The sequence below is a fragment of the Pyrus communis genome, chromosome 7, assembly GCF_963583255.1.
Source record: "Pyrus communis chromosome 7, drPyrComm1.1, whole genome shotgun sequence".
NCBI lineage: Eukaryota > Viridiplantae > Streptophyta > Magnoliopsida > Rosales > Rosaceae > Pyrus > Pyrus communis.
In genome coordinates this window covers 1,743,873-1,761,502 of record NC_084809.1, presented here as the reverse complement: position 1 = coordinate 1,761,502, position 17,630 = coordinate 1,743,873, and the positions used below count along the sequence as shown (strand labels likewise).

General features: G+C 37.9%; 3 protein-coding genes and 1 pseudogene across 3 annotated transcripts; 1 reads left to right on the top strand and 3 right to left on the bottom strand.

Moving 5' to 3' along the window:
• Positions 1–1,923: 1,923 nt before the first annotated feature.
• Positions 1,924–6,674, bottom strand: LOC137739639 (uncharacterized). The gene is made up of 19 exons (XM_068479281.1): positions 6,306–6,674; positions 5,923–5,960; positions 5,815–5,837; positions 5,431–5,537; positions 5,288–5,339; positions 5,123–5,207; positions 4,865–4,955; positions 4,647–4,685; positions 4,473–4,540; positions 4,292–4,354; positions 3,955–4,010; positions 3,800–3,873; positions 3,627–3,719; positions 3,438–3,539; positions 3,259–3,339; positions 3,069–3,160; positions 2,917–2,932; positions 2,462–2,572; positions 1,924–2,361 (listed from the first exon to the last, which is right to left on the bottom strand). Exons 1-19 carry the CDS (start codon positions 6,423–6,425, stop codon positions 2,254–2,256), a joined length of 1,419 nt encoding a protein of 472 aa, XP_068335382.1. The 5' UTR covers positions 6,426–6,674; the 3' UTR covers positions 1,924–2,253.
• A 1,056-nt stretch (positions 6,675–7,730) lies between these two features.
• Positions 7,731–9,025, top strand: LOC137740930 (photosystem I assembly factor PSA3, chloroplastic-like; annotated as a pseudogene).
• Positions 9,026–9,189: 164 nt separating this feature from the next.
• LOC137740929 (uncharacterized protein At4g28440-like) lies at positions 9,190–12,818 on the bottom strand. Its single transcript, XM_068480736.1, has 2 exons — positions 9,911–12,818; positions 9,190–9,770 (listed from the first exon to the last, which is right to left on the bottom strand). The coding sequence occupies exons 1-2, from the start codon at positions 10,131–10,133 to the stop codon at positions 9,550–9,552; spliced, it is 444 nt and encodes a 147-aa protein (XP_068336837.1). The 5' UTR covers positions 10,134–12,818; the 3' UTR covers positions 9,190–9,549.
• Positions 12,819–12,975: 157 nt separating this feature from the next.
• On the bottom strand, positions 12,976–15,756 carry LOC137740928 (formate dehydrogenase, mitochondrial-like). The gene is made up of 6 exons (XM_068480735.1): positions 15,492–15,756; positions 15,027–15,198; positions 13,960–14,500; positions 13,656–13,780; positions 13,459–13,571; positions 12,976–13,366 (listed from the first exon to the last, which is right to left on the bottom strand). Exons 1-6 carry the CDS (start codon positions 15,582–15,584, stop codon positions 13,253–13,255), a joined length of 1,158 nt encoding a protein of 385 aa, XP_068336836.1. The 5' UTR covers positions 15,585–15,756; the 3' UTR covers positions 12,976–13,252.
• Between the last annotated feature and the right edge of the window lie 1,874 nt (positions 15,757–17,630).

Here is a 17,630-nt window from a genome sequence, read left to right as displayed (position 1 = left end):
GCTGGGAACACGGTCCAGTACACTCAGTATCATAATTCAAGTATCTAACCACTTATATTATGATACTTGTTGTACCATGCCCTGATCTTGATACACTGAAAAAATCCTATTTGGTTAAAATTGTACATCATAGGCTAAGCCAAAGACAGAAAAACACATTTTAAAGGCATATGGTGCTTAAGCCAAAAGACATATGGAAAAGGCATATGGTGCCCTAATAATCCCCACCATACAACCATCAATTCCTTTGTTTGTTTTGCTTCTCCATTTATACAAAAAAAAAGGGTATGGTCTTGTGGTGGGAGTGTGGAATCCCAAATTAAATTATTACCTCTCAAATTTGGTTAGGGTTGGCAAAGATTTTATATATAAAGATAGGGTTTTTTTGTTAGAGTGGAAGAAAAGAGGATTTGGGTTGTGTGGTCCAGACTCCAGGCAATGTCTATGCCAAATTGAGGATGTTCTGTTGCATGGTTGGGAACATATTTGGTTCATATATGGAAGGTTTGGTTTCTCAGTTTTGTTTTGGTCAAGGCTTTGGTTTATCATTGAGAGTACTTTGAATCATGACAAAAAATAAAGGGCCCTTAGCAATAGTGGACATTATCATGTTAGAATTTGACCTAATGAGATAATGAGCAACTTATTATTCGTTCTCAAGCGGAATGTTACGATCAGTTGTTAACGTGTACAAATTAATTTAGTTGTCTTTATTTTGTAGATCGACAAGCGTGAATGATCTTGATTAACCCAATTAGTCCTAGAATTACTTTGTTCTCAAACTACACTCACTCCCCTCTTTTTGGTCCAACCCTCAATGCTTGTTAGTAGGTATGTCTAACCACGTTATTTGTAAAGCATCTATTATGTTGGTCTCATCCAGCTTCACACGGTCTCATTCAGTATGAGAGCTACCCTATCAAATATCTTCTCTAATAAGACAACCATTCACTCAACGAAGAATTCTTAAACTTTATTAACCTTGGTTATCAACAATTTTTCTTTAGGACAATAGCAGCAGATAATGTGCCTTGATAACCAGAAAAATTGGATTACCAGGGCATATTTGTTAAAAAAAAGTAGAATAGTAGCAGATTACCAGGTGAAAAGACCTTATCTTTGGCTCAATAAAAACAAAGCGGTAATTTCGGAGTTAGCTTTTCCCATGAACATCAACACAATACATGTGACAGCCTTCACTTTTTGACTTAATTGGGCAACAAAAGCAGCAGAGACTGGTATTTTAGTCGGTCAAGGGGTTCACGGGAGGAGACAGACTCCTTGGATACTAAGAGAAAAGGCCCGTGATATTCAAGCACCCTCCCGACCAAAGGTTCCATCCCAACCCTAAAATGTTCAGATTTTTCTCTGCATTTAAACAACGGCGGGCATGTTTTTTTATCGAATTTTAATAAAAAATCATATTTTTATACTAAAAAGTCAACCATGGTAGTATTCATTTTACCCTTTATTTTGTTATTGTCATTAAAACTTAAAGTTTTCAAGCCAAATTCATTATTTTTCTTGTTTTTTTTTTGGTAGTATTATTCACACACCCCTTTTTACCTCTCACACGCCCTTGTTAAACTTTATCCATTGATCTTCTTCAGTTCATTCAATCCAACGGTCAAAAATTGAGAACGGTGCGTGAGAGGTAAAAATAGATGTATGGATAGCACGCCTTTTGTTTTTTTTGTCAAACGATAGATTTTCTTAGATTAATCACCGACGGAATTTGAACTACACTGTCATGTAAGGGCTCAACACCTATCCACCACTATGGAAAATGGCCACTTGCCACCGGTGGGCATGTTTGGAAATGCTTCTATAGGGGCTATAAGTGTTTTCTGACTATGATTGCTATAAGCACCTAATAAAAGAACTTCTAACAAAAACACTTACGAACAAAAGTGCTTCTAACATAAGAAGTCCCAAACAGACCCTAAATCATTCCCGTGACATAAATACTTCAGAAAGATATAATTATATGATTATAATACACTTCATGCCGACCATCAACACATTTGTCAAAAAGAAGGAGAACTTAGACCTAGCACCTTTTAGAAGCTTACAGCTGAGGCCGTTTCACTAATATAAGTGAATGGTATACAAAAGTTGCACCTTGTAGTGTGGTATATTCCCAGTCGACTAATTGATAACGGCCATACCTATACAAAAAATATCCAAATTGATCCAAGTCTGAATTCCGGCTTACTAGATAACGGCGTAATCATATAAATGGCGGCGCCTCCATCATGCTAAGATACGACGCTTCTTTTTCTCTGGTGTTGCATGTATCTGTGCCTTGATCCCGTATGTTTTTAGCTGAAAGTTCTCAAAAGCCTCAGAGATTGCTCCGACCTGTACATTGTGTTGGAGAATATGAATATGTTTAGTCAAAGACGGTAAGGGAGAAGATAAAGCCAGTGATCAAACTGTGGTAATGTTTAATTTGACAGACCAGCTCAGGCTTTTTGGAGTACACACGCACTATCATATCTTGATATGATGTCGGCAGCAAGTGACTAATACGATCATCGCGTATGGTGAATTTTTCATGACTATCGTAATCCTGAACAGATACATCAAACTTGTTTTCAGTGACGCACCAAAGACCAACCATAGAAAAGAACTGAATTTTCGCCCATCTGCATCCTACAGCTATCACTTGTTTATTAACACACAAATTTTGGTTCTTCCTGACTAGGTAAAGATGTGTCATTTAACAAGTTTCAATTCCACAAGTCTGAAATAGTCTACATTCCTTTCATTTTCAACGAGTCTCAAATTGTTTCTCTTTTCGTTTCATTTCTGTCGGCTCTCCGATGTCAAAATTAATGACTATTTCATCTGAATTATGTATCCATATAAAGGGTTTAGATACAAAAGACTACTGAATGGGTTTAAGAGACGTACCTGGAAAAAGCTTATACTGGAAGAGGTACATGCATTAATAAGAGAAAAAAGGGTCATTTGATGCTTAATAACAGTTGCACCGAAACATAGAACCAATGGCCTTTTAAAGGACATTCTCATCAAACCAAAAAAAGGAGAGCATCCTCAAGTACCTTTCAAGAGGATTATGTCTCCCACGAGTCAAATCAATCCTGACGTTGCTAACAGCGACATCCTCCTCTTTCAATGTCACTCCTCCATTTTTCTGTGAAAAAAGTAACATGGCGTTAGGAGTGAGACAATTTTTAGCAATGAAGAGACACACACGCATGCACTGAAATGGAAAGGACTGGTTGTCGCAACCTGAGAACAAACAATATCTTGAGCGGTGACATTTTTGAAATGCTCCATTTTTTCCTTGGGTACAGAATACTCGTTGCAAAACTGCCACCAAACATTATCAAACCACAATAGAGACCCATAAGTAAACTTTCTCAGATTATTCACGGAGTTCAGAAAAGTAGTGACCAGCAAAAACTTACCTGGTAAAGATTTCTCCTCCTAATGCGTAGGATTAAGTCCCTAGCTTCCTTTAGTTCTTTGTTTGGAGCTGTCTCAATAGTTCTAATTATGGTGTCATCTAACTGCATTTGAATCATTTCAAGCATAGCATTCTAAGAATCAGGGCAATAATAAAAAAGAAATAAAATGTAGTAAAATGCTCCTGATACCTTCCAGTATTGAGAGGGATCCTCAATGCATGATGCAATGTCAAGAAAATCATTTGCTTTCACTAGGGCATCAACCACCATAAGCTCTATGGCCTACAAAAGTAGTTCTTTGTCAGATTCAAACACTGAACTCATCTGCACTGGGGATGCTCAAGAAACTATTTAGTCTATACCTTTACTTTCGGATGTGTATAAACTGTTCGATACAAATCAGCACGGGTAGCAAATAACTTGTGGACGGTAAGATCTAGAAATTTAGGCAACCATTAGCATGTAGAAACCGAAAATACAAAACTAATCTGATAAATGAATTTGACAAAATACTAACAATCTTTGGCACGATAGCATATTTCATCATCCAGAACCCGCATTGTCTCCATTAATCTGCAAGAGGGGGAAAAAATATGATGATAGAACAGATCACCAATATATCACCCATGTATTCATCATTCCTTCACTTGATAAGCAGCCGTAAAATGAATTTGGTTCAGCTTAGTTCCTAGTAAAGTAGTCCTACTTGAAAGGCTAGTTTTTCCAGTTGGTGGATTTCTTATCCGCTTCTAATTCCTTCTATTATTTTAATAAAATGCTATTGTTTCTTTAAAAAAAAAGGACGAAAAGAATAATAAGATGCATCAAAGTGAACTTTAAGATCAGAAAGAAACCTTTGATACTCAAAGTTCAATCCCAGCCCACAATTGCGGCAGTCACGAAGAATATAATCAAACCTATTAATGATAAACATCTCCATAGCATTAGATTCCAGTATGAAAGTTACATAAACATGCATTAAAATGAAGTACGAATGAGTAATACCACATCAAAATGAACTTGAGTCTCACTTACTTGTCCACATCAATTCCATTACGGCCATTTGCAACAATTTCATACAAAAAAGGCTTCTCTCTTGAGCTCTAATAAAAGTTTAAAAGAACATAGAGAAAGGTCGGGTCAAATAAAATGACAACAAAATCTAAAATACATAAATATTATACTAATGCTGATTTTGAAGAATCTTACCTTAGGCACTGCAAATTCAGAGCTGGCCAGTATCATCTCCTGTCAACCGGGAAATTTTTTTATCAACAATGGGAACAGAAAACCTAATTTATATCCTTGCCGTAACTTGAGTACTGTTTAAATTTCATTGTGTAATAAAGTCTGGAGCTGGCTAGAGAGAGAACTTCAAATAATATAATGCATCTGTAATAAGTCCTATCGGGCAATAGATTACTAACCTTAACTCTTTTAACCATCTCAGAGTCGATCTCAATATGATGCTGATTAACAATGTGGTCAACCATCTTCACTGACATGTCTTCATGTGACCTAATACACAGAATTTTCACTATATCAAGGAGACAAACTTCTAAAGCATACATTCCAAGTATAGGGTTTTTTTTTTTTCCTTTCTAACTCTTTTCGTGATGGGAAACAAAATCTCATAGAGCGGGCATTCAACCATAAACGAAAGTGTAAATGGATGTAAAACATACCAATGGGAACCACTCCGAACCTGGGGAAGAAATTCACGTTCAAACAAGTGACTGAAAGGCCCATGGCCAACATCATGCAGAAGTCCTGTAAATTAAACGATATATATATTTTTTTAATCAGATGACACAATGAAGGGACAATACGCTAGAAACAACTAAAATCACCTGCAATTTTTACTGTCTGGAGATCAAAGCGGTCAATATCCAGCTCCAAACCCTGCAAGGATGCAAGCATATATGAAAATGACGAATCTTTGACATTATATGTAATTACCAGTCCTCAATGATATTAGACTACAGATTTCTACCTGATAATTTTTAAGCCTCTGAGCAGCTTCACCGGCAAGCCAATAGACACCAAGTGAATGCTCAAACCTGGAATGTGTAGCCCCTGGATAAACCATGTGTGCCACTCCTGAAACGTCGACACAATGACATACAGAACTTCAATTACACAAAGCCAACACTCCAAAACGTTACTCAATACGAGAACAATTAAAACATATCACATTCTAATAAAAAAAATTCTGAAGCCACATCCACATTGAATCGTGCATCTTAAGCAAAAACTAAAATAAAACCTTGGATTGCAAAACTGTCCACGGATATCAACTACTTCAACGTTTTACAATGAAAAGGTTTAAACTCATTGTTAAAGAATATACTATAATCGAACGGTGCATAAAACTCACCGAGTTGTTTCAACTCCCGAAGCCTGAAATGCCATGAAATCATTAAATTCACAGCAAACAACAAACACATATTTCATTCGACTTAGTAATACACAAATTCCAACTTACCTCTGAAACTCCTCGGTATCGATGAACTTCAACGAAAGCTGCAACCATAAAAAACACAGTAAAAAACACTTCATTCAACATAAATTTCAAAACCTTAACAACAATGCGTCAATGCCAAATTACCCCCTTTCCATCCATAACTCAAAAAACAGTAAACAAGTACCCATTTTCCATACAAAATACGGTAAAAAAAACTTGGCCATTCATAAATTTCAAAACTTTTAACAACAATGGCAAACAAAATTACTCCTTTTCAATTTACAAGTCAAAAAATCAAAAACCCAATAGTTGTAAACGAAAATACAACTGCATGCGCCAAAAAAGGTACAAAATTTACTAGCAAAAGGCAGTAAAAACGCAATGGGGGCATCACAGAGAGTTACCGCGTCGAGGTAAATGTTGCCATGGACACTGTCGTGCACGTGCTTCGAGAGACGGAAGTCTTGGGAGGAGGCGAAGCTGTACATCGGCGAAAAAACGCGGTCGTTGTTGTACGCTCCCATTGCTTGCAGTAGCAGTGATGGATTTCGCAGACACAGAGAAATCGGCGCGGAAGTAGAGAAATAAGGTCGGAGATAAAAGAAAGAAACGTACTTTACAGTTAATCACATCCGATTAGCGATTAAGACGAGATAATTACAAACTTAAATTCCGAGAAATTAGGGCAGGGATATGGAGAGACAAAAACGAGTGGGGAACAAGACGAGGGCGGGTGGGGAGTGGCCAAGTAAGTGGGAGGGTGTGGTGCCGCCAAATTCTCACACTTGTTTATTAATGCCGGATGAAGAGTGTTTTTCGTCTTTGTGTTTCTTTAATTTTTAATTCTAGGGCTAGTTTGGTTTGCGGTGAATTGTTGAGTTGGGGGCTCGAATTCATTGGGGGAGCAATTTACATGGACCGAAATGTAAAGTGATATTCGTAGTGGGCGACAGTCGGTGGTTAATTTATTAACTCGATTATAAATAGAAAGACTTTGTCGAACTGTACAACTTCGACAGTGTTAGTTGAAATTAGAGACTAATGCGTTTAGTGATGTTTAAAATATTTATATAGATGGTAATATCGATATACAAATTTACAGAAATACTGATAGATGTATTGATATCGATAACAATATCAATTACCTTAGACGGAAAATATGAAATTTTGTAATGGAAAAGGTATATCAACTCATTCAGATTTAATCGAAATTAGAGAAAAATTTATCAATAAAAAATCAAATGTTTGAAATTTGCTAGCAAAATTTATGTAATGAATTGGTAAGAATCTTCGATATTCATTGATTTCTTTAATTTTTGAATATTTCAAAAAAAAAAAATTTAATTTTGTGAATATTTTAAACACTGAATGGTTGTCCATCCCTAATGAAACTATGCAATTTGGCCCAATCTTAGATATGAAGAAAGATGAGACTGATGGGCCTTTTCCATAGGCTCAGACCATACTTCTTAACGGGCTGGACTCAAAATCTCTACTAATTTATAAAACACTTATTGTCAATCAAAATTCTATGAAATTACTAGTTTAACTTTCTAATTAAAACAAAACATGAATAAGAAATATAGGGTAGAAATGTAATTTCACACAACCAAATTTTACTGTATTTTTTTTAAAATCTCACATACATGTAACCCTAACATATCTCTAATTAAAAAAAAAAAAAAAAAAAAAAAAAAAAGGGGATTTCCTACTGTCATATCTCTATCACTCTCTTCCTCTCTTCTTCTATTTCAAAAACAAAAATAAATTTTTTTTTCCCACTTTGCGTGCCATGTAGACTAGTATTGGATAAGATAACGTACATAAACGGGAGGCCGATCCACCACCAACGAGATTAACTTCCACTTCTGCAACCATGGTGGTTATGTCATCCACTTCCCCTTCCCCTTCTATCAAATCCAACTTCACTCCCCAGCTCTCCACCGCCGCAAACCACCACCTCGGCAACCCTTTTGACCACGCCATTTCGCCATCTCTGCTGCACCTCGGCCAAATCTATGGCGACCCCACGAGACACAAGAATTCCAAAGCTCCAAGCTCAAGTGGATTCTTCTCTGTTAAAGCTTACATGGACAATCCAAATTCCATCTCCAGCTTTGCCAGCAAGGTCATCGGTTCGCTCCCGGTTGTCGGGTTGATAGCGAGGATTCTCAGCGACGAAGGCGGCCTCGGCGGAGACACGGTTGATTTCTCAGAGTTTAGGAGGCGGGTGGGGAAGAAGTGCACTACTGATGATTCTAGAGCTTTTTATGAGTTCCAAGATCGACGAGGTCGGGTAAAGATCGAATCTTTAATGCCCGTTTAGAAATGCTTATTTAAAAAGCACTTTTGCTCACATCAATCTTTTTAATAAAAATGCGAGTCTCATGAAGAAACACTTGCCGATACTTCTGTAAAAAAGCTCTTCTTGACCCATAAGCACTTACAAGTTTTCTGCGAGTGCTATTGGTTGGCAAAAAGCACATTTTACCGAAGCATTTTTTGTGTTTTTGAGATGAAATTTGCAAAATGGATGAATTATGAGCTAGATTTTGTTGTTTTGTCTAGGCAGGGGATCCTCTGTATGTTCTAATGTGCTGTTGGGTAGCAGCCATTGGTGCGGTCTTCAGAAATCCGAGGAGATTTTAGAAGGGGCGGCGAGGCTGCGTGTTTCAAATGATATCGAATTCGAAGAGCAGAATTTCATTTCCTTGATCAACGAGGCAAAAGAGGTTGGTTTGGTTGGTCCAAGTTTTTGATCATTTACTTCTTGTGCGTGGCTGAAATTTTACGGGCGAAACTAGAGGCGCCTACGCCGATTATCCCAATGGAGATTGGGGTTGAGAAAGCCCTTGAAGGGATTTACCTCTGTTGCTTTGGGAAGGATCCGATAGAAGAAGAAGACGAGAGACTTCTAAATGTAATGCTTAGGGCGGTTATCCATCCGTTGAGCGATCTGAGCTACAACGGATTATTAACGAAAAGGCACAGAAAGTAGACGAAGGCAGTACTGACGGCAGTGTTCGAAAGCCAAAGCCCCCGTCGAATGAAGCTGTTCAAATGCAGAAGGACCTCCAGTTCCTTCAACAAAATAGGGATAGAGACACTTGATCGAAGTGCTTCTCCTAACTCGTAACTTGTAAGCACGGATTCGCAGTTTTTGTTTCAAAGTTTGAATGATAGTGTAAGTTTACGAAACAACTAATTAGCGAAACAACTAATCAACCGAAGATTTGCCATCCAACTGCATACTTTTGTTGGTAGGGGATAGAAGAGAAAATTCCACGACGAAAAACACATAGGGCTAAAACTCCACTTGCATACAATATGATAATCTCATGACAGCAACAGCTCATAGCCTAATACAAATCAAAGAAAAGCAAGCAAGTTCCTTTTACACACTATTTGACTGGAGTTACCGGCTGTGCAGTAGGCCAGAGTTGCAATGGCGCCCCTCATACAAGTAGACTTCCATAGAAATAGCTCCGTGACATCTGCTAAACAAGAAACTTTCTTAGGCAGGCACTGAGAAAAACTACATATCAATGTACCACCTCATTAACCAGAGAATTCATATCTTTATACTGATTGAAATTCTGTTTCCAAGAACTGAGCGGGGATGTGAAACGCGCTAGCGAAGGTCACTTTTCAACAAACCACTTGACTGGCACCAGGATTAGCCAGTTCATTAACATTAATCAGCTCATATTCCACCAGCGATAAGTTGTTATCTTCCTTAACAGAGAAGCTGGCGGGTTCGGTTACTTCAACTCGACCCCATTTGTCCACAGCAAGCCTCATAGAACCCTTGAACATGTCTATTTTTGCGTTGCGCAGGATCACCGTGGCACCAGTTGTCATCAGATCAACTGTCCATAAGAAAGGCCAAGACATAGTAAGAACAAAACTCATCTAAAATCTGTGCAACCCAACAACAACAAAAGTAAAACATGTCGTCAACAGAAAACCAAGAACAAGATCAAGATCAATGTCGTATAAAAGGCACTACCTTGGTCATTTCTGGCAGTGAAAATGATGGTTCCGGTTTCGTCTCCAACCAAGCATTCCGCGATCCTCATCTGACGAACTCGGATTCCATCAGGACGGGCCTTCTGCAATACCATCTTCACACTAACAACCTTCACAACCAAGGTATGTCCCTTGGTGTCCGGTTTCAGCTGATCAACCTTCTTGAATACAGGTTTCCTCTTTGCCGGTTTTGTTTCCGCCATTTCTAACAAAAAAACTCTAAGATTACCCGACAAAGAGAAACACGTCAACAATCCGAAACAACCTCCAAAAATCTTAACCAAATACAAACATGAATCTAGTACTCGAATTTAACCACATTTGCCACAAGATACAAGAAAGTTTCATAACATCTGAAAGAACAAAACGTCCCGAATTCAATTAGTCAAAAATGTTCATAAAGATGCAACATTTATCATTGTAATTAGTCACAAATTACACGATTAGTCACGCACTTGATGAAAACAAAACAGAAAATAAATGGAAATTAAATATATATGTGTGTGTCTATATATATATCACACACATATACATATCAGCAGCTAAAAAAGCAAAAAGCAGGAACCTTTCTTTCTCTTTTCAGATGGTTTTTTGGTTCTCAAAAACAATAACTGATCCTTGAAACAACAACTCAGAATCTTTAATACTATAAAATGAAGAAATTGTAGACAGGATTCAGTTTTGGGATTACCGTTTAGAGAGAGAGAGAGAGAGAGAGGGAAAGGGAGAGAGAGATTAATCTGTTTTTGGTTTTTTACAGTGGTGAGAGCAAGCGTGTGGTGGAGGTATTTGATGACCGTAGAAATCGCCTTTTGAAACGAAAGGTTACTGGACCAACGGCCGTTTGATCTTCCACTTTTTCATGAACAAATCTTGCTCGTACACGTCGTCATGATCAATGAGATAGAAAGAATGCTTTCTGTATTTCATTTCTTAATGAGGAAGTTATTACAACTGAGTTTATATACACTTTGCTAAACAAGCTTAGTGACTAATAACACTAGATTAACCACTAACACAGTGATTAGTTACAAAATAGTTGTAACCAATTTACAGCTGTCACAACAAACAGAAAATATATAAGTATGAGGTGTCCTTTTACCCTCCCTCAAGCTAGACGAAGGAGACCCGAGAGATAGCTTGGACTGTAACAACTTGAATTTGTCCTTGGAAAGTGCCTTGGTGTGAATATCTGCAATTTGATGTTGAGTACTAACATACTGAATTCGAATCAAACTGGCTAAGACAAGTTCTCTGATATAATGATAATCAATTTTCACGTGTTTCGTACGAGCATGAAACACATGATTAGATGCCAAAGAGATTGCCGAGACATTGTCACACCAAAGTTGAGGAACCTATCTAAGTGGGAAGGTGATATCTTTAAAGATTTTGCAGATCCATGTCAATTCTGCAACAGTGTGGCTGAGAGAGTGATATTCAGTTTCTGTAGAGGATCGAACAACAGTGTGTTGCTTCTTTGCACTCTAGCTAATCAAGTTATTACCCAAATACACACAAGAACCACTTGTAGATCTTTTGTCAAAGATGCAATTGGCCCAATCAGCGTCTGAAAAAGCTGTGAGATGTAAGGAGCCTTTCTTGAACCACAAACCTTGATGTAAGGAGAATTGTTGAAGTTCTTGGAGTAATTACCATGATTGTTGCGCTGAAATGATCCTTTGCCACGATTGTTCTAAAATTTGGGAGGAGCATGAAACTGAGCATCAGCATAAGCTTGGGGAAAGGAATAGTATTGTGGTGTAGGAAGGAGAGGACCCTGAGATTGAGCAACAAAGGCCTAGAAGAGTTCTTGAGCGGAAAAGACATCGCTTTTCTTTTTGCAATTCATGAACAATTCTTTGTTGATCAACAGACCATGTAGTTCATCCAAAGTAGTTGATGAAATTCTCAGCATAATAGAGTCAATGAAAGATTCATATTCATTAGATAAGCCATTAAGAGTGACAGCAATAAGATCATGATCAGAAACCGGAGAACCAGCCACCATTAAAGCATTTGAAATACCTTTGATGCGTTGCAGATACTCATAAGTCGAGAGATCACCTTTGTGTATAGAATGTAGACAAGATCTGAGTTGATGAATATGAACAGCAAATACACCTCCAAATCGATTTTCAAGATTAAGCCAAAGTTCACGAGATGAGGTCACACCAACAGTAAACAAAATGATTTCTTTAGAGAGAGTAGAATTAAGCCAAATGAGGATATTATGATCCTTTTCATACCAAGCTTCAAAGGCAGGGTTAGGAATTCCAATATTGCGATCAGTTTGATCAAGAAGATAAGGCGGTGAATAAATCTCGGAACCATCAACAATGCCGGTGAGCTTGTAGCGCTTGAAAATTAGAGCAAAGAGAGCCTTCTAGACCAAATAATTGTCACGTTTCAACTTCGTAGGCGCCATACAACTGATATTCTGGATCGTGATCGATGAAATCGAAGAACTGGAAAAATTACGGTTCATCGCAGTGAAATTAGGGGCGACAAACTTAGTCGGTGTAGGATTCGAAGGAATAATTTATGGATGTGTAGGTGAAGAACTTGAAGACGCCATTGCTGAGAAGAAGAAGAAGAAATTGGAGATCAAGACGAAGAATCGAAGATCGAATCGCAGAGAAAAGAGGATCGAAGTGCGATTAAGCAGAGAGGAGAGTGATACCAAGATAGAAAGAATGCTTTCTGTATTTCATTTCTTAATGAGGAAGTAATTACAACTGAGTTTATATAAACTTTGCTAAATAAGCTTAGTGACTAATAACACTAGATTAACCACTAACAAATTGATTAGTTACAAAACAGTAGTAACCAATTTACAGTTGTCACAACAAACAGAAAATACAATGGACATCTGGTCCGGATTGACTTATCTATTTTTAAGAATAAACAAGTTTTTCTTTTTCTTTTGGTATTGGTATTGTTATTGCACAAGTTCAAGCTTCTGTTTGAGCGCCAAGTGAGAATCGAACGCAGAACCTCTTACGAAGATACTCTTAAACATTTGAACAAGAAGTTTCTTACGGGTTTTGAGCAAACTCGCTAATTAAGGTAACAACTTCTCATTATTGAAAGGGAAGTTTCCGGGCAGCATACACTCTTACAAGTCTCACAGAGACATAGTGATGCATGCTCGGATCAAACCGGTGCCCTATACGGCTATAGAACCGGTGAAAACGAAGAAGATAAAAGCACACAGACCCTAAAGTCGAAAGCTTTTGGCTACATTATTCATATGGACCTGCCTCATAGTTAGCATCTGCAGGCGAACACAAAGTAGCAGATTTAATAACAAGCACCCGAACTACTGGTATTGGCTTGCTAGTTTACCGTCCTTGACAATGTAGTTTTGTGCCGGAAATTCTTCTCCCTTGAAGTACCTGTCGAGCATATCCTTCGTCCCAGCAGCATAACGCAACTGCACAAATTACATGATGGATTTCAGTTCTGGGAACAAATGAGGTGAAACCATGAGCGTAAAGGATAAGATAGTAAACGTCAAAAATATACCTGTGCATCAATTGTGGTACCGGATATATGAGGGGTCATAGCATGGTTTGGCATGTAACGCCATGGATGGTCTTTTGGAGCTGGTTGTGGATTCCAAACATCACCACTGTAACCTGGAGAATCATAGGATCAAATGAAACGATTAGCCAAAAGTCAACAGAACTAACTCGATTAACATTGACCAGTTCATGAGTTACCTGCAATGTGTCCGCTGGAGCAAGCGTCGACAACAGCCTGTGTGTCCATGATTGCCCCACGAGCATTGTTAACAATCAGAACTCCCTTCTTACACTTTGCAATTCTTTCTTTGTCAAACAGTCCTCTGAGTTGCAAGATCAATATCCGTTAATTGTATTGATCCTATCAGTTTGTTAGTTGTAGATAAGCTTCTAAATGCAATTGTAGGGTAATAAACTCAGAAGATCAGTCCACTCCACCAAAACAAATAAATAACAATCAAACGGAATAAAATAGTCAGAAGATTAGCCTTGACTTAAGTACCTTGTTTTTTCAGTTAGGGGTGTGTTGACAACAATAACGTCACATTTCGGAAGCATTGCATCCAGATCCTCCTCAAACTTTGCCCCAGTCTGTTTCTCCAATTCGAGGTCAATCTTGACACGATCATGATAGAGGAGATTGCAGTTGAAAGGCTTCAACCTTTGGAGCAAAAGCCTGCCAATACGTCCAGCACCAACCGTCCCCACCGTCTTTCCTTCGAGATCATAAGCTCTGTAGGCAATGCCTGCAACATTCCATTCTCCACTAACAATCTGCTGATACCCAGGTACGAAGTTGCGGACGAGAATGAGGATTCTCATGAGCTCATCTTCTGCAACTGAAACCACATTGCTTCCCGTGACCTCTGCCACGGTTAATCCAGCAGCAGCAGCAGCTTTCAGATCAATGTGATCAGAGCCAATTCCAGCTGTTAGAAGCAGCTGCAAATTCTTGGCCCTTTTGATCCTTTCGGCCGTGACATAGGCCGGGTGGAAGGGCGTTGTTATGAGAACGTGAAGATCTTCAATGTGTTTGTCAAGCTCTGAATAAACAGCACCAAAAGGGACATACAAAGTTCCCATTAGTTTAAAAGTTCGAACAATTTAAGAATCAACTTATAAGCCCAAGGAAAACTCATCTCAAAGCGGAAAAACCTGTCAAATTAACAAGTTACCGGTCAGTGATTAGGCGAGTTCGATGCCATATACACGCTGCCAGCAGGACAAAATTTAGCAGAACTGAGTCAAAAGCTTTTAATCAACATTCATTGATCACATTAATCTTGGCATATCTGTTCAAGCCAAGTGTGTCCTTTTGTTTATAGTTTTTGACAAGGCGATTCTCTAAACTACTCTAATCTATAGGGAAGGGGGATCCAACTCGAGTGACGGGGTGACCACATTGCCCTCACCAACTAACCTAACACACGTCTGCAAACTAAATATAGCATAAGTAATAAGCTAATTTTATACTCACATAAGCACATGCATTAGGACATTATATATACTTATATACATACATATTATATATGAAATGTATAGAAAGGTAGTGAAATTGTATGAACTTACCAGAATTTGGTCCTTCCTTGTCATCAGTGACAATATACTTGTGGCCCTGTGATTCCAGCCAGTCCCTTATCCCCAAGGCTCTCTCTTCACAACCCAGAAAATTGGGGTTCAATTCTGCATACTCCTTGGCCTTGTAAAACACCCCAACTATCTTTTTGCTTCCACCAGATGCCTGCTCATACCAAACCACATCAATTCAACACAACCCAAAATTTGGATTATTATTTTGTTCTAAAACGAGGGACTTGTAGCTGAGTTGGTTAATACCAACCACTCGAGGTCGAACTCCCCATTTCCCCCATAAGGCTATAGGTGGCATTTTTAAGGTGATCAGCAATTAAACAAGCTTAATTATCACAATTAACTAATTGCTGAATTAAATTATGTGAAATATATATATATATATATATATATATATATATATCTGTGTGTGTGTGTGTGTGTGTGTGTGTGGAAATGGCTTACATGGAGGTGCCTGGTGAAAGTTGTTGAAGATGCTGAGCTTCCTGATGAAGCAAGACCTCGAACTGCAGAAACAAGCACACGCTTCATCGCCATGGATTCTTAAAAATTTCCTGCTAATTAGTTGCCAACTGAAGAACCTTGAAACTAAATATTTTGAAATTTGTTAAAAACTGAGAAATGATTAAAAAGAGAAGGCTCTGTGTTGTGTGCAAAACAAAAGGTTTCTGCCCATTTATTTATAATAAACGATTGAAGTGAGAGCTCAGTGACTCTCTTCATCATCCAACTCCACTCCACCTAATCTCTTTGGTTTTTATTATGCATGCTACGCACGTGTAGAGTCTACATTGTCGGAAACTACTCGTTTTCCTCTTGGCAAGTTGGCAACTGGCCGAAAGGGATGTTTGTTTTGGAAATACTTGTGCCCACCACCCTCCTAAACCGCTGGTGTTACTGTACCAATATTTAATTAATCATGTGTCGAGGGGGTGAATTTCATATCGGACCATTAAGTTATTTTATATGTCGTTGTAAAGGGTTAGATTACTTCTCATATTATCAATCAATGCTATGATGAAACTCAAACTTACCTCATAATATCTAGTAAGTTAATCAGGATCCTGAGTTTAGCAGTCCACGTGCTTCCACATTACTCAGTATACATTGTCCACAATATACAACTGACATAGTTTGTTGAGAGTAGTATGTAATTGATTTTATGATAAAATATCAACTTATTCCATCACGTTTTATCATAAATTTTCACTTGGTAACGCATAATTTAGTTGAGATACCACCTTAGCAGCAGAAAGTCCTTCATGTTAGTTAACCTTATCCAAATTCAATTTGCGGAATGCCTTTGTGACTTTGCAGAGGCTTTTGAGCCGCGGGCCCGGAATACTTTGGTGGTTGTGTCACTTTAAAGTGATGAAATGCTATTTGTAATTTGGTGGGTACTACACTGTACACATGGAGAAGTTTTTAATTGTGAGATCATCTCCATTCTTGGGGTAAAAATCAAATTTTTTAGATCGAAAAATCAAATTTTTTAGATCGAAAAATCTAGTTTTTAATCTAGAAATAGCTTTTTTGCTCAAACCCTTTCGACCTAAAATTTTAGCCCAGGATTATTAAAGAATGAATTTAGGTTAATTTTTTTTCTTAAATTAAATTTTTTAAAATAAATATGTAGACTATCGTAAATTAATTTTATGAACATTTTAATCTAAAAAAATTTAAATTCCGATAAATATTGAAAAATCACTAAATTTTCCACAAAGCAAACCTTCAAGTTTCACCAATCTTTCAACTTTTACCAAACTTTCAACACCAAACTTTCAACTTTCACCAATCGTTCAACTTTCACCAAACTTTTAACTTTCACCAATCGTTCAACTTTCATTAATCATCCTCTATATAAACACAGGTCCAATATTAGTTGATCACACAATCTTTCAACCTTCAATCATCCTCTATATTCACCAATATTTCAACTTTGAAAGAGTTTTTGTTTTCTAAAAATCCTCAATATCTCATCAATGGGTGGTAGAAGAAGGCGTAGCAAGGCAATGCAAATGACACAATACCAAGCAAGGCTTGACATTGAGGATGCATAATTGATCAACGCCGAAGCTAAACTTGTAAACTCGCTTATGCAATATGAGCACCATGACGAATCTAGCCATTGTGGTTCTGTCACAAGGCGTTCATTTGTGCAGCGTGATAGAGAAGAATGTCATGATCGAATGATGAAAGATTATTTCATCAAGTGTCCGAGATTTCCTGTTCATGATTTTTGAAGGCGGTTTTCGGGTAAGGAGATAGCTTTTTGAAAGCATCTTGAACGCATTTGTCAATCATGACCACTACTTTGCAAGAAAGATAGATGTCGTAAGCCGAAAAAGTCTATCACCTCATCAAAAGCTCACATATGTATTTCGAATGCTAATCTAATGGGTGCTTTGCAGACTCAATTAACGAGTATTGCCGACTTGCGTAGAGTACTGCTATTGAGAACCTGAAACGCTTCTGTCAGACAATTCAAGCCATATATGGAGCCACATACCTCCGCAAGCCAAATCGTGAAGACTTAAAGAGGCTGCTACACAAGGCAGACAAAAGAGGCTTCCCTAGCATGAT